At 38.9% G+C, this 20622-nt stretch overlaps 1 protein-coding gene across 2 annotated transcripts in view; it reads right to left on the reverse strand.

The window, feature by feature from the left end:
* IMPG1 (interphotoreceptor matrix proteoglycan 1) overlaps positions 1-20622 on the reverse strand; it is a 92742-nt gene that overhangs the window by 34443 nt on the left and 37677 nt on the right. For both annotated transcript variants that reach the window (XM_030859518.2, XM_070043485.1), the window contains 4 exons: positions 19675-19695; positions 18090-18337; positions 16580-16656; positions 15508-15590 (listed from right to left, as the gene is read on the reverse strand). In XM_030859518.2, coding sequence (XP_030715378.2) covers positions 15508-15590; positions 16580-16656; positions 18090-18337; positions 19675-19695 — 429 coding nt within the window. The remainder of the gene's footprint in view (positions 1-15507; positions 15591-16579; positions 16657-18089; positions 18338-19674; positions 19696-20622) is intronic.

Below are 20622 nucleotides of genomic sequence, written 5' to 3' on the forward strand. Positions count from 1 at the left end.
CCTCCCAAGAAGATATACAGACTGCCAACAAACACATGAAAGGATGCTCAACATCACTAATCATTGAGAAATGCAAATCAAAACTGCAATGAGGTATCACCTCACACCGGTCAGAATGGCCATCATCAAAAAATCTACAAACAATAAATGCTGGAGAGGGTGTGGAGAAAAGGGAACCCTTTTGCACTGTTCGTGGGAATGTAAATTGATACAGCCACTATGGAGAACAGTATGGAGGTTCCTTAAAAAACTAAAAATAGAACAACCATATGACCCAGCAATCCCACAACTGGGCATTTACCCTGAGAAAACCATAATTAAGAAGAGACATATACCACAATGTTCCTTTCAACACTATTTACAGTAGCCAGGATATGGAAGCAACGTAAATGTCCATCAACAGAGGAATGGAAAAAGAAGACGTGGCACATATATACAATGGAATATTACTCAGCCATAAAAAGAAATGAAATTGAGTTATTTGTAGTGAGGCGGATGGACCTAGAGCCTGTCATACAGAGTGAAGTAAGTCAGAAAGAGAAAAACAAATGCGACATGCTGACACATATATATGGAATCTAAAAAAAATCGTTCTGATGAACCTGGGGGCAGGATAGGAATAAAGACACAGATGTAGAGAACGGACTTGAGGACATGGGGAGGGGGAAGGGTAAGCTGGGACGAAGTGAGAGAGCAGCATGGACATATATACACTACCAAATGTAAAATAGATAGCTAGTGGGAAGCAGCTGCATAACACAGGGAGATCAGCTCAGTGCTTTGTGACCACCTAGAGGGGTGGGATAAGGAGGGTGGGAGGGAGGCGCAAGAGGGAGGGGATATGGGGACATATGCATATGTATAGCTGATTCACTTTGTTATAGGGCAGAAATTAACACAACATTGTAAAGCAATTATACTCCAGTAAAGAGGTTTAAAAAAATAAATTAAGGAAATATTTATCTGAAATTCAGCAATTTCTTGAGTTTTATTTGTTTCATTTTCTTATGGTGAAGTCAAGTAATATTAAATGCAGTCCATTTTATTTGAGTGGCATTCCAGAAAAATTCCATGTTTGTAAAAGCCTTTCTATGTAGCCTGTCTTTTAAAATGTATTGAGAGATAACTGGAAAAATAGATTAAATACTTAGTTATTTCTGAGTAGCACAGTTTTAATATTATTTTATTTTCTCTTTTTGGTAATTTTCTTCCTCCTTTAGCATTTTAAATAATGAGCATGTATGATTTAAAAGTAACAGTAATTACTATTTTTAAAAGTCTATTGTTTAGTCTAACATAATTATACACAATTTTTTGGAAATCTCCAATATTATATTTTTGTGCACCATGAAATATAGAAATACACATTACATAAAATACATTTACAGACATATACAGTTAAAAAATTTTTCTTATAGATGTTATTTTAGATTTTTGCAAACTTCAGATAAAAAAATAGCTCCTTGGTAAACTGAGGTAGATATGAAATTTCGCATGTATCTACTTATTAAGTAAGTCTTAAGCAGAGAGCCACCACAGAAGTAAAAATATTTTACTCCAAATCGTTGTTACCGTTAACATTAAAATAACATTTGGATTAAAACTGAAATTGTTAAGAAACTTAATTCCTACACCGTGGAGTGGAGGACTTCACTGTAGTTTCTTACAATATATTTTAGTTTGATGTTTCTATGGGGTTATGGCCTCAAAATCTAGTCTTAGACTCTTGAGAGGCAGGGAGAGGGATGCATTGGGAGTTTGGGACTAGTAGATGCAAACTATTATATATAGAACAGATAAACAACAGGTCCTAGTGTATAGCACAGGGAACTATATTCAATATCCTGTTATAAACCATAATGGAAAAGAATATGAAAAACAATATATAGATATATATAACTGAATCACTTTGCTGTATAGCAGAAATTAACACAAGGTTGTAAATTACCAATACTTCAACAAAATAAATTAAAAACAAAAAGAACCTTGAGAGGCAGGATTGAGGATGAGATGGGAGGAAACTAATATTTATTTGGCACCTGTTATGTTCTAGGTACTGTACAAGGGATATTTTAAAAAAATCTTCAGTTACTTTAAGCCATAAGTTTTCACCTGATTTTTACACTCTGCACTCACTACTTGATGTCTTTGAAATATCTAATTTTGTTTTCTTAAGTGATTAAAGTGAGTAATTAAGAGAGGCTACAAAGATGAGGGTCCCCTGACCAGAGGTCATTATCAGAATGAGCTGTGGATGTCAGTGTATTTTAACAAATCATCAAACAAGGCACATTTCTTTCCAGTTTAGTTTATTATACTTTTCCCCCATTAAACAAAAATGCCTAATCTGTGATATCTTATTAGACTTAAACCTTGCCTCATATAATATAAAAACTACAGAGCTCTGAGTCACACCTGATTACTTCCTCTCTTCATTGTAACATAATTTCTAATAGCTTTCAGTTTAGAATCAGCCCTCTAGGAGAAAATTGTACGACTTGGAAAAAGAGAACATCTATCCCTGGTTTGTTGGTGACAATAAAATTTGCCTTCACTGAAGAAATGAGTATTTTGGGACAAATGAAGTAAAGTGACATGGATTTGACGTGCAGTGATATTGTAGCTTTTAATAGCATGGTTATAGTTCAATTCTGAATGGTTTCTGAATCATTTATTCCAAGATTATGGAAAAGGTGGTGTTTTTCCAGCTTTGACTTGCAAAGTGAAATAATCAATATATTTATCTCTCTACTAATAATAATGTACCTGAGAGAATGATAAAGATTAATATTACATATAGTGTGCATTTTGGACTGTGGAAGACCCACAACACATTACAGGGTATGGTAGCCTCTGATAGGGTCACTGATGAGCCTTACTTCCTGTTTTTAATATCCCTGTGGTGTCCCCTCCCACGCTGTAGAGGCTGACTTCCATAGCATGCTATACAAACGATGATGCATGATTCTGAGGTTAGGTCATACAACATATTACTTCTTCCACCTCGTTCCCTTGAATCAATTGCTCTGGAGGGAATCAGTTGCCATGTTGTGAGGACACTCAAGCAGCCATGTGGAGATGCTTGTATGAGGAAGAACTGAGGCCTTCTTGAGGCCAGTTTGCAAGATGTGTGAGTCATCTTGGAAGACCAGCCCCTGTCAAGTCTTAAGATTATAGCCTCAGTTGACGTCTTGACTGCAACCTCATGTGCGACTCTGAGCCTGAACCAACCAGCTAAATTTTTACATAGATTTCCAACCTCTCCCAGTGGAGAGACAATAAATGTTTATTGTTGCTGTCAGCCACCAAGTTGTAGAGTCACTTTATACGCAGAGACAGATAACCAATCCACATAGAACCCCTTAAAGACTGGGCATTGCAGGATTTAAGTCTCCCAGTCTCTAACTCTGGCTTTAATCAGAATACCACAAAGGATCTGGCTTTGGTTTAGGATATTCTTTTTTTTTATTAAAAATTAAAAAAAAATTTTTTTTAATTGCGGTATACTTTTTTTTTTTTTTTTTGGCCACGCTGTGTGGCTTGTGGGATCTTAGCTCCCTAACCAGGGATTGAACCTGGGCTTTGGCAGAGAAAGCACCGAGTCCTAACCACTGGACCACCAGGGAATTCCCTATTGAAGCATAGCTGATTTACAATGTTGTGTTAGTTTCAGGTGTACAGCAAAGTGATTCAGTTATATATATGTGTGTGTGTATATATATAAATATATAAATTCTTATATATATTCTTTTTCGGATTCTTTTCCTTCATAGGTTATTACAAAATATTGAGTATAGTTCCCTGTGCTATACAGTAGATCCTTGTTGGTTATCTATTTTATATATAGTAGTGTGTATATGTTAATCCCAAACTCCTAATTTATCCCTCCTTCCTCTTCCCCTTTGGTAACCATAAGTTTGTTTTCTATGTCTGTGGGTCTATTTTCGTTTTGTAAATACATTCATTTGTTTTTGTTTTTGTTTTTAGATTCCACCTATAAGCGATATCATATGATACTTGTCTTTGTCTGACTTACTTCACTTAGTATGATAATCTCTAGGTCCATCCATATTGCTGCAAATGGCATTATTTCCTTCTTTTTTGTGGCTGGGTAATATTCCAGTGTGTGTGTGTGTGTGTGTGTGTGTGTGTGTGTGTATAATATCAGTATTCTAATCTGCAATGGGGACGTTAGATGCCAGTCTATTTACAGGGAAGCTTTTAGAACAGGGTGTGTGTTTGTGTTTATGGTGGGAAGAAGGGGAGGAATGAGTAGAAGGAAGGACTGAGAGACTGACGTAGCTTGTGCATTTAGGAACGTGGTTTCTATCCTCAGCGTTGCCGCTCTGAATTGTATTTACCTAATCTAGGTTGCCGTAGGCGACTTCCATGCTAGGTGTCCCCAACCCAACCAATTCAGTACCCCTTTTTCTAACAAATATTTGGTAATGCCCCCTTATGATCCTGAATGAGCTTCATCAAGAATATAACCAAGCAAATACACACTTTCAAAAAAGTCAATGCATTGTTCAAACTGTAACATAAACAGGGGGGAAGGGTGGGGGGAAGGGATAGATTGGGAGGTTGGGATTGACATGTACACACTGCTATATTTAAAATGGATAACCAACAAGGACCTACTGTACAGCACAGGAAACTCTGCTCAATATTATGTAACAACCTAAATGGGAAAAGAATTTGAAAAAGAATAGATAAATGTATACGTAAAACTGAATCACTTTGCTGTACACCTGAAACTAACACAACATTGTTAATCAACTATACTCCAATATAAAATAAAAAGTTAAAAAAACTGTAACATAAAGGAGAAATAAAAGGAAAATAATTTATAATAGCACAATATGTAATTCAAAAGGCATTATAGCACCATAAGACATAATAAAGCAGTTAGATTCCTATATGTACTTATATGTAAACATCTATAAACATCATTGTGGATTCCACAGCTACAATGGCAGACAGATTCAGATGTTGTATTGGCCACATAAACACAATGATCACTACTGTCATAAGAGAAGTAGTGATTTCCTGAATTGGTGGCTAACACTTCGTAAAGTTTATTATACACATTGGCTGAATTTGCAGAAAGCTCAGGTTAAATTAAATTTTGCAAAATACATTTTGCAAGTTATACTTATATAAAAAAAGAAGTGTCAGGAAAGAATGTAAAGGACTTAAGTGTCTTACCTAGTGCACTTTCTGGGTTTTCTGATCTATACGGGTCTGTGCCTTTTACCATTTTTGCAATCTTTTAGTTGTAGTATACTTAGAGTAATGCAAATTATTCTTGTCCATGAAAGACAAAGGGTTTTCATCAGGTGGGATATAATTGACTATTTCCGTGTGGCTATTGGCCAGTTTTGCATAAACTTGTAAATTTATTTCCTCATTTTTAATTGCTGATTGTGTTGTTTGAATTCTCCTTCAAACTGGTCATAACATCTTACTTGTTTCCTTATTAGTAATTTGCTAAATATAATCTTTGACTTATGTTCATTTTATATTTGTATGAGAGTAATGATTTTACCTTTTAATAAAGTTTTACTTTAGCAGGAGTTAGGTCCAGGCTTAGAAATTTACAGTTTTCTGCCCCCCCCCCCATATACATGAATATCTAGCAAGATATACAAAAGTATTAGTGGATATACAGACTGCCAACAAACACATGAAAGAATGCTCAACATCATTAATCATTAGAGAAATGCAAATCAAAACTACAATGAGATATCATCTCACACCGGTCAGAATGGCCATCATCAAAAAATCTAGAAACAATAAATGTTGGAGAGGATGTGGAGAAAAGGGAACACTCCTGCACTGCTGGTGGGAATGTGAATTGGTACAGCCACTATGGAGAACAGTATGGAGAGATACATTTTCCTAAATTCTAAACGTGCTCATTCAAAGCAAACAAACAAATACACATAGAGGTATTCATTTACCTGTCTTCAAATGCTTTCATTCGTTCCATCTATAAATGAAGTTGGGTAAGTTTTGTAAATGCTGTCTTTGGATGACATTTTGTGAACATTTTATTAAAATTCTGTGGATTAGCACTTGTTTCAACATTCCAAATAGAATAAAGCTAAGACACGTGCTCTGGCAAGGATTTTACCTAAGTTGACAATACAGAGAACTTGCCACGTAGCACGGGAGAGTTGTTATTTTTCCATCTCATTCATTGCCAAGCAAAAAAAAAAATAGAGACAGAAGAAATTGAAAATCGTCTTATCTTTTGGTTTACTCAGTGGTCAAAAAACATTAAATTTTCTCTGAGATTATAGAATCTAAAGACAAAGTTCCCATTTTCCTGACACATTTTTAAGGTCAGATGAATGATGTGACCTGTCTCTTTGAGCAGAAGTGTATGACAATGACTGGTTTGCTCAGTTGCCTGTGTGGACTTCCTTCTAGAAACTGACCACTGCATGCAACTTGTTATTTCCTGATGCCTTTAGGAATGCAGATTCATCTTCTTAAAACTTAAAAACTAAAGGAATTCATGGGAGTTTCTATCCATGTAAATGGATAGAATTCCCTTGTAAATGCTCTTGCTATTTCTACCTTAAGGACTGCTAAAATGTCACTTTCCCTCAATGCAAGAGGTGCTTCTTTGATTACAAAGCGGATCGTATTGTAAACTCCCCGAGTCTTCACAGCAGGACCCAAGGTGACATTCCTTCCCCACAGTCTCAGAGATGACCTTGTCAGCTCCTGGTTGCTCACTGGCCTCAGACCATTTGCACAACTGGTGCCTTATACTCTCTGTAAAAATGGGCAAAAGAGAGTCAGAAATATTTGCCTTCCCACCCTCATTGTGATGTTACCTCGTGTGGGTCAAGGTAAGAGGACACGAGACAGCAATCCTGTAGCTATGAATATGCCATGTCCCAGTGGCTCGAGAAGTGATACGGGTGGGAACGGGTGACTATGGGATTGGCTAGATGTCACTTTGACTGCCTCGCCCATGTCACCCTGGTGCCTCTCTCTCCGTGGCTTTCTTCTGCACAATGTTCTGTCTACTGTGTATTTCCTGCCCCCTTTTCTACCGTGGGCTCCTTCCAACTCCACAAATGCTGACCACCTATTATCACTGATGACAAACACACCTTCACATTATGACTAAGGGCATTCCATCAGGCAGCCCTGCTTTCTCTCTGTGCCAGATGAATTGTCCAATTATGACCTGATTCTGCCCATTCTAGTCCTGGCTTTGCATCTTTTCCTGCTGACCTAATGTATAAAGCACTCTCTTTTTTTTTTACCTACTATGCTCATTCAAGACACACTATTATGGTTAATTTGATGTTAGTTAGGCCATGATACCCAGATATTTGGTCAAACATTATTCTAGCTGCTTCCGTGAAAGTATTTTTTAGATGAAAATAACATTTAAATCAGTTGACTTTGTGTAAAACAAATTACCTTCTATAGTGTGGGAGGGCCTCATCGGTTGAAGGCCTCAATGAACAAAAAAAGAAACCTGACCTCCCCAGAGGAAATGGAAATTCTGTCAGCAGAGTCCTCCCTGGGTCTCTGGTCTGCCAGCCTACCTTGCAGATTTTGAACTTGCTAGCCTTCACAGTTGCATGGGTCAAGTCCTTAAAATCATTATGTTGACCTAGTTATGTGGCACAGTTTTCTGGATTTATCAACCTCTTCTTTTCTCCTCACTGTAAAATACTCGAGAGATCAATCAGAAGCGTTGCTAATAATAGATACTTATCAACCTTCCTCATTATGTAAATATGAACCAACAAAATTGGATGAAAGTGGCCATGTCAAGGGTCTGCGAACAAGCTAGGGCTGGCATCTCCTGGAATGTGCTCACTGGTCGTATGACCATAAAGTGGCAACAGGAAGACCATATTTGGACATCTGGGAGTGTGACCCAGACCAGCTTACTTGCATATAGTACAGACGTTGCAGACACATAGATCACCACCACCCACTATTGAGCCCGTAACAGACGCTGCTCATAATCAGGCCAAGCTTTCTTGCCGAAGCCATTCATGGCTTCAGAATTCTTCATAATGGTTTTACCTCTTAACTACCACTCAAGTCAGTTCATTTTTGTCCAACTCCCCTTCTATCACCCAAGTCCAGGCCATCCACATTTCCAGCACGGATTGCTGTTAACACTCTTCTAACTGATGGCTTGCTTTTGCCCACCTCCAGCCAATTCCTCACAACGCAGTCAGAAGATCTATTTAAACTCAGATTTGCTGTGTCATTCCCAAGCTTAAGACCCCTTCAATGTTCTTAACAGGCTCATAAAACTCGATGTTTCTGTTCATTAAAATGTTGAAAAGAGATTACAGGGACCACTACTCCGCATAAAACATTGGATCATAACTTGAGGACGGAATTGGGAAGAGCTGGAAAAAGGGTGGTCATGGAGGAGAGGTTTGAGAGAATGAGGGTTGAATAGCGCTGCAGCAGGGAGAGGGCATCAGATCAGTTCAACTGGGGGCAGAAAGTCAGAAAACACATTTTCTTGGCAATTGCCACAATTTGGGGCAAATTCCCAAATATAAAATTTGGAGGACAGCACTATCTCAGCTTTGATCCAATTTGAGAGTTGGAAGGCCTTCACGTTTCAGTTTTCTCTGGGCGTTGTGAAGATGGTATCTAGGGATGGAGCATAATTGCAAGCCCCTGTTGAATGGCCGTCCCTTCCTTCTTTGAGATGAGATTTTCCCCATGGACCTCCGAACTATTTTTATTAGTGGCATATTCCTGCTGGGAAAATTCACTGTTTGGTCCTCAATTTAGAAATACAAGGAAGAAGAGGCAAACATGTTGACCTTAGTGGTGTAAAGTTCAGCTGAGTTTTTCTTACAAATCTTACCAAGTCTTAATTATTATCTTTTCATCTTGAAGTGGAGCAAATTAAATAACACCTTGGCCAGGCTCTTGTGGTTGAGAGTTAGGAAGTAAAATGTTTTGGCTGGGAGAGTGGCTTCTTGTATATTTCCTCCACTTCATGTCTCCACATGAATCCTTGTGGTATTAACACATCCCATGCGGTGGAGCTAATGAAAGTTGTTCAGCACGCTCATTTTGACAAAAGTATTTACCAATGAGGAATATCACCCTTCACGTGAGGCTGTCTCTGGAGATGCATGAGGACCGATACACAGAGAGATATATCCTCCAGGAGTTTACCGTCTGACACCAGAAACACTGATGGACCCAGTAAAGTTGACAACAGTAACAAATAGTTATGAACCCCCAAGCACGTGCCACACACTGTGCTCAGTGCAGGAGATTTTTTAAAAAGGATAAGAATACATTCTTTCACTTCAGGAAGTCAGTCTTGGAGGGACCCCAGAGATGCATACCAATTATTTCAATACTGAGTGGTAAATGCCTGATGGACGTATATATACTTTCTTGTTTTAGAGTCAGCGAAAAATGGTAATTATGAGTCTTTTCAGGCAGCAGTTGGGAAAGGCTTCACAGAGGAGGTGGCATGTTGGCTGGAACTTAAAGTATGAGTAGGAGGTCATCAGGCTAGAAAGATGGATGGGTATTATAAGCACAAGAGAGAATAATTCGTGCAAAGCCACAAAGGCATGACTATGGATGACATATTACGGCAATGGTGAGCACAATGGCCAGAATAGATAGCTGACCACTGTTTCTGTACCACTTCATTGGCTCTCTCTGAGCTGCATTTTTAGGTAGCGCAAAAAGGGAAATAATCAAATTAACCCATCAACTCTTACTTTCATGGAGATATTATGCTATAAATGTGTTCATTTACTCCTTTAACTCATTTAATATATATTAATTGCCTGTCTAGATGTTCCACGCATCTGGCTTGACACTGAAGATGATGCAATGAGTAGAGACAGACCGAGTCCTTGACCTCAAGGAATATGAGGACCCAGGTTCTCTAATGGGTTCATTCAGTTTAGCTCATATCACTGATTCCTTTCAATGGAGTCAAAGGCTGAGGCCAGATTAAGGAAAGTCAGAAACGTGTGGTGTTTTAACCTATTGCCTAGATGGGGGATGTGATGGCTAATTGGACTGGGCCATGGGATGCCCAGATATTTGGGTAAACACTATTCTGCGTGTGTCTGTGAGGGTGTCTCAGGATGAGATTAAGATCTGAATTGGTAGACTGAGTAAAGCAGACTCCTCCCTAACGTGGGTGGGCCTCATCCAATCTGCTGGAAGCCTGAATAAGACAAAAGGCGAAGTAAGGTGGAATTCACTCTCTCTGCCTGTCTTTGAGCTGGAACACTGATCTTCTTTTGCTTTTGGACTTGGACTCAGACTGGGACTTACACCACTGATGCTCCTGGGTCCCCAGCTCGCTGACTGCAGCCCTGGGATGTCTCAGCCTCCATAAGCATGGGAGCCAATTCCTTATAGTGAATCTATCTCTATCTCTATATCTCTATCTCTATCTCTCTATCTCTATCTCTATCTCTATATCTCTATCTCTATCATCTCTATCTCTATCTCTAATCTCTATCTCTAATCTCCTGTTGGTTCTGTTTCTCTGGAGAATCCAGATTAATGCAGGGAATTAAAGGCAAAACAATGTCCAATAGCAGAATAGCTCTGCCTAAAGTTTGCTTTTTCACCGTTTCACATATTGCAATTTATTGAGAGATCTGGCTTACATCTTAAATGGAATGTCTAGGAAGTGAGAAACTAATTTGGGAGGGAGAACACTAAAGAGCTTCTTTTTTGGCAGGTCAGATCATCATTCTAATGAACGAAAAGGAAAATGTATTGCTGCCTACGCACGTGTGAACCAAACCAAATCAAACCACACAAAATTTCTATCCTAATGATATACCACTTTTGAACGAGTTGGATGCATGTTATGTGGAGAACAGAATGTTGAGTTTGTCCTATAGGTTTATGACTCATTTCTATGAAATAGGAATAATCTTAACAGATAACTGGCTCTGCAAGAAAGAATGGGATCAACTAACCTAAAAAAATAAAAATAGAAGACCTCAGAATTCGAGACCAGATAGACACCAATTCATTTAGTGTTCTAGAGGCACGTTTTGCAAGTACTTTATCTCAGGGGATTAACCACTACCTTAGACTACTTACGCTGAGAGATTTCTATGAGTACTTGACTGAGATTTTAATGGCTTAGTGGGCCTTTGGTGACACTAACCTTAAAAATTTTCCAGGCTAGAATTATCTCAGTGATACCGAGGTGCAGAGCTTTGGAGTCCTGGGTGTCATCTACCTGTGCTGCGGAGAGACCCAGAAATTTTTGAGGGAGGGAAGCCTTGATCCTGCCGAGAGCTGCTTTTTGTTTTCCTTCCCCTTTCTACATATATGAGTGGGATGCCTTTTTATCAGGGATGTTTCCTAGTGGGGGTCTTCATTGGTCATTGAGATATGTCCCTTCTATCCCTGGCTGGGCTGATTATGAAAACGTATGGATCTGCCTTTCATTGGCAACATAGCATATTTGCTGTCTAAGCCCAGGCCAACAAATATAGCGCTTCTTGGTCAATACTAATCAAAAGCTCAGTTATGAGGGTCATTTTTATTTATGGGGCATTGACTGAAGGTTATACCGCATGGTCATGCCTCTGGATACTCTAAAATCAATCCTTGAGTTAAGGCAGACGGTCAGCACCTGTCCCTCATGGAACCACTGTAATGAACTGGGTTCAGGCATTCGTTATGCGTCTCCAGGGAGGGCCTTCTAGGAAACACCTGACGCCGAGTTGATGCTGTAGGGGAGGCTGAGGCAGACAGACGTGGTTCACCGTAACCCAGATGCTCCTTCTTAGGAGGACTCATAGGAGGAATATTTTTCTCCTAAGCAATTACCATGCTCTAAGCATGCAGGTTCCAAATCATGTGACAAATTGCATTGTCCTCACTGCACAGTCTGCTGAGAAGCTCAAAGCCAAATTCATGAACCACCTAAGCAAAGAAATAATGTTCTGATATTTACTTTCTAAACAATTTTCCCTATGGAGTCATTTGATTTTTTAAAAAATATTATTACGGTGAAACATAACATAATATTAGACGTTTTAAAGTAAATGGTTTAAATCGTAAAATGCCAAATATAAAAAAGGAGTGATGGCAATATTCAGTTCAATATTGCCTTAATTCTGTTATTCTAAAATTATTTATTAGTTATAAACATCTGATGACCTCAAAAAAAGTGAATGATTCAGTAATTGTGTTAGGAAAATTCACAACGTTGTGTAACCACCACCTGTATCTAGTTCCTAAACATTTTCATTACTCCAAGAGTCATCTGACCTATCTTTGTTTCATCTTTTCTTCCATTTTTCTTTCAGTTCTTTAAAATAAAATCTTATTGTATTTCACACAAGTCTGTAAACCATCATCACCTTTTTTGGGGAATGAGGCAGGATTTTAATAAACAAATTATTAAGAAAAACCTAAGAACCAAGAATGACTCATCTTGCAGAAGCTAAATGGAGTATAAAGAAGGGAGTGTCAATAGAAGCCCTGTGCCAGCGGTGTAGTAAAATAAAGATGGAACGGAGGCTGCTCAATTGAAAAACGATCTGTGATTTGTGTGAAAATTGTGTCCCTGTAACGTGTGAAACCGTGTGAAAACTGTGGTGATTAGAAGGCGAGATTGTGAAGACTCAGAATGCTAGACTATTAAAGAAAATGACAAGGCAGTGAAATAGAGAAAGAAGAGGCTGTGGGTTGAGAGAAAACAAGTTTGGGGCACTATATTTTTTTTAAAATGATGGGGCTACTAAGCCACACATAGTGTAATAGGTGGAAGAAACTTGAATGATGGTCTTGGCTTTGCCACCAGCTACGCAGTGTGACCTTGAGCAAGGAACTTCCCACCTCTAGCCTTGGTTTTCTTACCTGTGAAACATACAGCTTAACTAGAGTATGTCTAAGAGTCCTTCCAGCTTTAGTGTTCTATGGTATATTCATGAATGGAAGGAATGTATACAAAAAATGAAAACAGTAAAGCAATTTTGAAAACACAATAATACTTTCAGCATAGATATACTATCATTTTTATTAATATACCCCAAATGCTGATCTTATAATAAGGTTTTTTGGTATCATAATGAAGGAAAGGAATCCAGTGAGCATTTAATATCATTCGTGTCACCAAAAGGTGACCAACTTTTAAGTGATTTAAAAGTCAAAAGGTGACCAACTTTTAAGTGATTTAAAAGTCAAAAGAGTGGTTGTTGTGAATTGTGGTTGATTATCGATGGCCATAAATGCTTTGCTACTTCTTCCATCAAGAGATAAGGTCTATGTTCCCTCCTCTTTAATCAAGATGGACGCTATGGCTGCCTAACCATTAGTATGTGAGGAAGTGACACTGTTTCTGGGCCCTGAGGAGACTGGAGCCTTCCACTTTTTTCTTTTGTGACAATGACTCCTTGAACCCAGCTGCCATGCTGAGAGGGAGCTCAAGCAGCCCTCAGAGAGGCTACACAGTGGAGAAATGAGGCCTCCAGCCAACAGCTCTGGCTGACCACTGACTTGTCAGCTGTGTGAGTGAACCCTCTTGAGAAAAGATCTTCAACGCCAGTTGAGACACTCTAGTTGTCACAACATGGGGCAGAAAACAGCTGTCCCTACTGATCCCTGTCTAAATTTTCAGATTTATGGGCAAAATAAGCAATTGTTGTGTTAAGGCACTAGCTTGAAGGGTGATTTGTAATGCAGAAATAGATAACTGTATCATGCGGTTAATATTTAGTCACTGGTAATCACGTAAACAAAATATAATCTGTATAGGTGGTTCTGCTATCATGCCATACATGTTTTTGTGAAAAACCTTGTACTCAGTAAAGTTGCCTACTGATTTCACACGAGGAAAATAGGAATGAGGTAGACCACCAAAACCCATAGAATTTTGTAAAGAGCCCTGACTAAAACAGAAACAGCTCTATTAAAAATATCAGCCACAAAAAATCTTCCCTGGCATTTCCACTTAGAATCACAGAGCATCCTTATCAGCCTTATATCCTGGGGTTATTGCTTCCTTAAAGACATTTTTGCTTATAGTTTCACCAGGGAGCTGCATAAAGTGGGAAGCACAGAGTTGCCTAAAGCCACTATATCCACTACTTCTTGCACTAAAAAAAGACTCTTCTGCAGAATATTCACTTTTTTTTTCATAAGGTCTTCATATATTGATAAAGATTTCCTCTTTAACTGTGAGAAAGTTTGACCCTATTGCCTCAAAAGTAAACATTCTTGAAAATTCAGAAGTGAACCAGGAACCTCCAAAAACTAAAAATAGAATTACCAAATGATCCAGCAATCCCACTCCTGTATATATATCCAGACAAAGCTATAATTTGAAAACATACATCTACCCCTATGTTCATAGCAGTACTGTTCACAATAGCCAAGACATGGAAACAACCTAAATGTCCATTGACAGGTGAATGGATAAAGAAAATGTGGTATATATACACAATGGAATACAACTCAGCTATAAAAAAGAATGAAGTAATGCTATTTGCAGCAACATGGATGGACTTAGAGATTATCATATTAAGTGAAGTAAGTCAGACAAAGACAAATACATGATATCACTTATATGTGGTATCTAAAATATGACACAAATGAAACTGTCTATGAAACAGAAATGGACTCACAGATAGAACAGACTTGTGGTTGCCAAGGGGGAGGGTGGTCAGGGAGGGATGGATTGGGAGTTTGGGGTTAGCAGATGCAAACTAGTATATATAGAATGGATAAAAAACAAGGTCCTACTGTAGAGCACAGGGAACTATATTCAATATCCTGTGATAAACCACAATGGAAAAGAATATGAGAAAGGAAGTATATATATGTATAACTGAATCACTTTGCTGTACAGCAGAAATTAACACAGCATTGTAAATCAACTATACATCAATTTAAAAAAATAAGTTACTTAATTAAAAAGTAAAAAAAAAAATAAAAAAGTGAACTAGGAGGATTTCGATGTTTACTGACATCCTTATTGACCAGTTACACGTGTGCTAATTGGCACTAAAGAGACACACATAGCAGAACAGACAGTATCCGGGGTCAGCCTGTATATGGAGAATAGGAATACAAACACTGATTGTAAGAGCCCAATCCTCTGTCGCCATAGCCCCTTGTCATGGACGTGGGCCTTAGGACCCACCTTGTCCTGACAGACTCTCAGGTTTGAAGCTCAGTTGAGATGGCTGTTCTGGGTGGGCAGCGGTTGGTGCTGCTTTGGTTTCAGCTTCTTTCACCAGATCCGTCAGGAAAGGGCTATCAGTGCTCTCTGTGGGACTGGGGATGAGAGCTGAGGGAAAGATGCTGAGGGTGACCACCTCTTTAGAAGAAGGTGGTTCAGTGGACAGCTCTTCCATTGGAAACAGTGGTGGGACCAAACCTTCTCCTGGGTGGAGGATGACTTTATCACTGGTCTTTGAGATAGTGTCATAGATGGATTCCTCAAAGAGGATGTCATCATCCAACACAGACCCTGTGGGAAGTAACTCACCAGGTAGACTCTGTCCTGCTCTGTCCACTGTCTCCAGCATGGGTTGACCAAGAGGAAGTTCCGGACTCAGAGTAGCAACCTGAAGAAGGAATTTAGGACAGATGTTGACAAGGGACATTTCTCTGTATATGAGAAGGGTTATACTCTGTATTTTTTCTTTTCATTTAAATTTAAGCAAATCATTTCATAGTTGACTTGAATCTATTGTGGATTCTGTTGTAGGTTCTGATACAGAAACATGTCGTGAAAGGAAAACATGCATTGATACAGTAGTAAAATACGATCTCGTGGCTGAGTCTGCCTGTATAGGGTTAACTGATACCCAAAATACTTTGCAACGTGTGTCAATCATATTCAAACTTATGAATCTTTTTATTTAAAAAGGGAATAAAGCTTAGCACTTCCATTTATGAACACCATAGTGACAACTTTTGGCATAAATTAAATGAACATAGCTTTAAATGAAATACAAAAGTTATTACTGAATTCATTATTTTTTACTTCCTAAGTTATTAATTTATCCTTAAAACCCCCCATAAAACATATAGATAAGACCTTAAGACTTAAGGACAAACTTATAAAGTATCTTTATGTTATATTTATTTCAGAAAGTCAAATAATATATTCTGCTTTAAGTATTTTTTCAGTTCACGAACATGTATTTGTTTTATCAAAAAATGGCAATTCCTGACTCTAATTGAAACAGAGCTCTAACTATGTTGAAGGAAACTTTGAAGTTAAGGATATTTGAAATGCAAGTTGTATTATATTTTATTAATACAGATAGTGGAAGTGGGTAAGCAAGTACTGCCTGTAAAAACCAGAAAAGAATTTTCTTTCTTTCTTTCTTGAGTGTAGTTGCTTTACAATGTTGTGTTAGTTTCAGGTGTACAGCAAAGTGAATCAGTTCTACATATACATATATTCATTCTTTTTTAGATTCAGAAAAGAATTATATTTAGCATTGCAGAGGGGATCTTGCTCTGTTCAGTCCTTAAGCTGACTTTTTCTGATGGAAGATTTCGAGGCTTTGTTCCTATTTGAAGAACAGAAGAACAACAAACTCACCTTTGTGATGTCAGCGAGGAGAGTGGGCAGCACCGATTGGGTGTCAGGATCAAGACCTGGCAAAGACCCAACAATTTCTGTGGGTGAAAAATCACAAGGTTTGAGTGTTTCTTTTTCTTTTTTTCTTTTGTGGTTGGAGCAGTAAAACAGTGAAGGTTGGGAAATGTGGCGATGATCGGTTCTTAAGGAGTGGTACAACAAATCATCAAGAAATCAGCATCAGATGCACTAGTGGTCATTGATCTGAGTGATCTGCTGAAGGATGCATGCAAGGGGTGCATCTTGCAAGTCTATGGGATATGAACAGTTATTAAGGTGGATTTTTAGGGTGTTTAGTTTTGTTGTACACATGTGGACCAAGCAGGCCAACTGATTGGCTAGGCCAGTGGGGACAAAAATATAACTAAGTTGACAAAGAAAGAAATGGCTAAAATAAATACTGGAACCAAGGACCGAATGTGAGTCCTTGCGAGTCCTACTTCCACCCTGAAGCCCAATTCTCAGATTATCCCAAAGGGTTCAACCAAGAGACCAACCCAGAGTACCAGATGCTCTCAGAGATGAGTCTGAAGTTTTCACTGAACTTTCCTTGTCTAGAAATTCAAAAGTGAACCAAGAGGATTTTAATGTTTACTGACAACTTTAGTGACACACCCTACATCTCATCCCGAGGGATCTTTGTAAAGTTTTCCAGAGTTGAGTTTGACTCTCTAAACTACAGAAACAGAACTGACAGAGAATGCCAGTTTCAAGCCATGTCACATTAAAATGGCATTTCTAGTGCCCATCTATTATGCCAAGAGTACTGGGTGAAGAGTTCCAGGCTCCTGGGTCCCTCCAGGGCCCCCTCTGAGGACCCTGAGTGAGCCTGATTACCTGTTGATTTCTTTAGATCCATACTCTTCTCTCCCCACTACTCCCTGCCATGGGAGGTTGACTTATATGGACCATGTCAGTGGTTCCTTGCTCCCTGTCTTTGGGATGGCTTAGATCATTAGGCAGCCCTTCAGGCCTGGAGGTAGTAGTGGGGCCTTGGTGCTTCTAGCCCCGGGGAACTGTCCTAGTCCTCTGGGCATTAGGGAAACCTTTATAAATAGTCCCTTTATGAAACTCTTTTCAAATTATCCTAGTTCAAATGTGCCACCTGGAACCTGACCCATTTACTAGATGAGGGAATCTGGGCTGTGCCAGATGAGGGAACAGAACTCTCCTCGAGTTCTTCTCTCCACCTGGGTTCCACTGGGTGACTGTGGTCGAGCTGGGCTGAGCTGAGCCTCTTGGCTTCCCTAGAGCTATTTTTGGTGTGAAGTGGTCATGAAAGGCTCATTGAATGAGACCCGGGGGGCAGTGAGGAAAGACAGAAATGATAACCATCCGTGATTGGCCTGTCACCAAAATGACTGACTCTACAGGACCCAAGTTAAAATGACAGTGACCAGGAGACAGTCACACCTCCTCATCTCTCTGTCAGGATGAGGATAAACTCAGAACTATGAAATCACCCACTGACCATCAGTGAACTGAATTGACCCCATATCCAAGGACTGGTCTTCCTCCAGTGCTTTGCTGATCAGCTTTCTGAGGTCTGAAGCTGTGGGGTAGATTTCCATTTGCTTGTCTTCCTCCATCGTTCCATGAAGGTTTCCTTCACTTTCAATTTTGTTGGAATCAAAAGACAGGAGGTCCCCTGCAGGGCTTTTTGCTTCTGCCTTGTCTCTCTGAAAGATGGCTGTAAGTTGCATCTCTGTAGAGCTTGACCTGTAGATCGCAGAGGACACATCACATCCAAAGCCATTGTTACATGCCTTATAAAGAGAATCACTATGTTGCTACAAAGCTTCAGGACAGCTTCAACCTCTTTCCTGACGGACTTTTAATGAATATCACACACTTGAAACTAATTTCAGTGTTTGTCAGAAATTTAAAAGGTAGAAAAAGAATTGACATATATTTCAGCTCTGAAATAGAATGTATAATGGGACTGAAATCCAGCTTGAAGAGAGACTATTAACTGGATCAAGTGACCATACATTTTCACTTCAGGTCTTTGTGAAAAAGTTAATTGTCAAGAGCTGCTGGTATTGATCCGTGTTTTCGTGGTCTTATAAGTGCCAATCAGCAAGAAGGATGAATTGTCTTTTTTCTTTTCCTACAAGTAGCCTCTTGTAGGATATAGCAGGGGGACAACAATATGTACGTGTTTTAGCCAAGTCAAAGCTTCAGTTCTCAAGGCTATTTCTTTTCTACTTTTTTGAAGAAGGATTTTTTAATTAAAAAATACAACACTATATTAAACATAATCTCTTCTTCCCTCAAGTTGCTTTTAAAATAACATCTTGGAAGATGTGAGAAAAGAGAAAGGGAAGTAGTTCATGATTAACTGTATTTGTTATATTTATTGAATCAGCGCCTTTACTCATGTACACATGAAATAGGATCCTCTCTAGCTCTGTCCTCTAGGACCAGGTTTTACCTCTTAGTTTGTGCCATAAATCCACACAGAGGGATACAAAAATGTTTTAAAGGCCACAGGAACCGATAATGTGTATTCTCGGCAGTTCTTCGGGTCACACGATCAATCAGAGTCTACGGTTGGTTATTTCCCCGATTACAGGAGCCAAGCTAGATACAGTGTGCCCTTTTCCCATTCACACTGACCTGGGAACCAAGTGGCAAATTAGTTCCTCTGCTTTATTACAGACTTAGGCGGCTTGCATGCACAAGTGTGCGTCCAGGCCGACAACTTCCCATCACAAATGACATTTAAGAAATTGTTGAAGCATACTTGCATCACAGATAGGTGTTTTTATGTTTTTCTTTTGAAAAGCTTTTGAGTTGTATAGAACACACTTTCGCTGATCAGGTAGGTCACTGTTTACCTGCTTCTCCACATAGTGATTTTGATTTGAGGGTTCTTTTCTACTACTGAGCAATTGATCAAATACTTCCATTTAAATAAGACACCAATAAAAAGACACTGGCTTATCCCAGACTTTATACGTAAAAATAATCTGCAAGAGTTTAGCACAGAAACGTGTGTGTGTGGGGGGGAAATGTACTATATTTCAAAACATTAAAAAAAAAGTTCAAATTACCCATCTCTTTCTTTCTTTGGTCTTCAAGTCATCATACACAACGGGAACATGCAAGGGAGAAAGAATTTTCATGAAATTTATTGAGACATTTGATGAATCGATCACATACAAAAAAAAGTTTCATTGTCTCCCATGTTGGTTCAGAGCCATCAGACTTTGGATAGAAGTTTTGGGAACCATATGGATCTCAGGAAGTAAACATTATTCTATGATGTTTCTTACTAGGATTTGAGCCTTAGTTCAAAGATTTTAGGTACTTAAACTCTTTGATTTCCTTATATTCCTTTTACAGAGGCTTCAAATATATCCTATACATCTTAGGTTTTCAGTGGGGTGCTGGTGCCAGGAAGTTGTTTTAAAAAGTATTTTATAAATGGATTTCTCATCCCCTTAGTTTATTCCTGAAGGTAATTTATCTGAGACCAGACGCTGGAACTGGAGTTTTGCTGACTGTTTTTTGAATTGCTTTAATCAGTAAGCCTTGAGGGGTTGGAACAATTCACCAGGCAACAGGTTGCAGGAAAAGCAAACCCCTGTTTACCGAGTGGGTGGTCTGTTGCAGGCAGTTCACATGCTTCTTCATTTAATCTTTTCAACAACATGATCACCATTTTATAGATAAGGGAAGATGCAGAGAGAGGGAAAGCTGTCAGTGGAAAAGTAGCAGAGCCGAGATTCCAACCCTGGCCTGGAAGACCATAGCCTGGGCTCGTTTTGCCACGCCACCACCTGTTTGTGCCAGAAAAAAAGGCCATTTGGTCACCAGACTGGCGACAACATTTTGGACTTCTCTGGGCACATAACGTGAATTTAGTTTAGAAGCTCATCTGTCTTCACTCACTGTAGACTAGTTTGCATTATCGAGAGTTAAAAGCAAATGGAATTATATCATACTCCTTTTTTGGGGGCATCTTTCACTCCACATGATTATTCTGAGATGAATCTATG

This window comes from Globicephala melas, chromosome 14 (genome assembly GCF_963455315.2).
Source record: "Globicephala melas chromosome 14, mGloMel1.2, whole genome shotgun sequence".
NCBI classification, from domain to species: Eukaryota; Metazoa; Chordata; class Mammalia; order Artiodactyla; family Delphinidae; genus Globicephala; species Globicephala melas.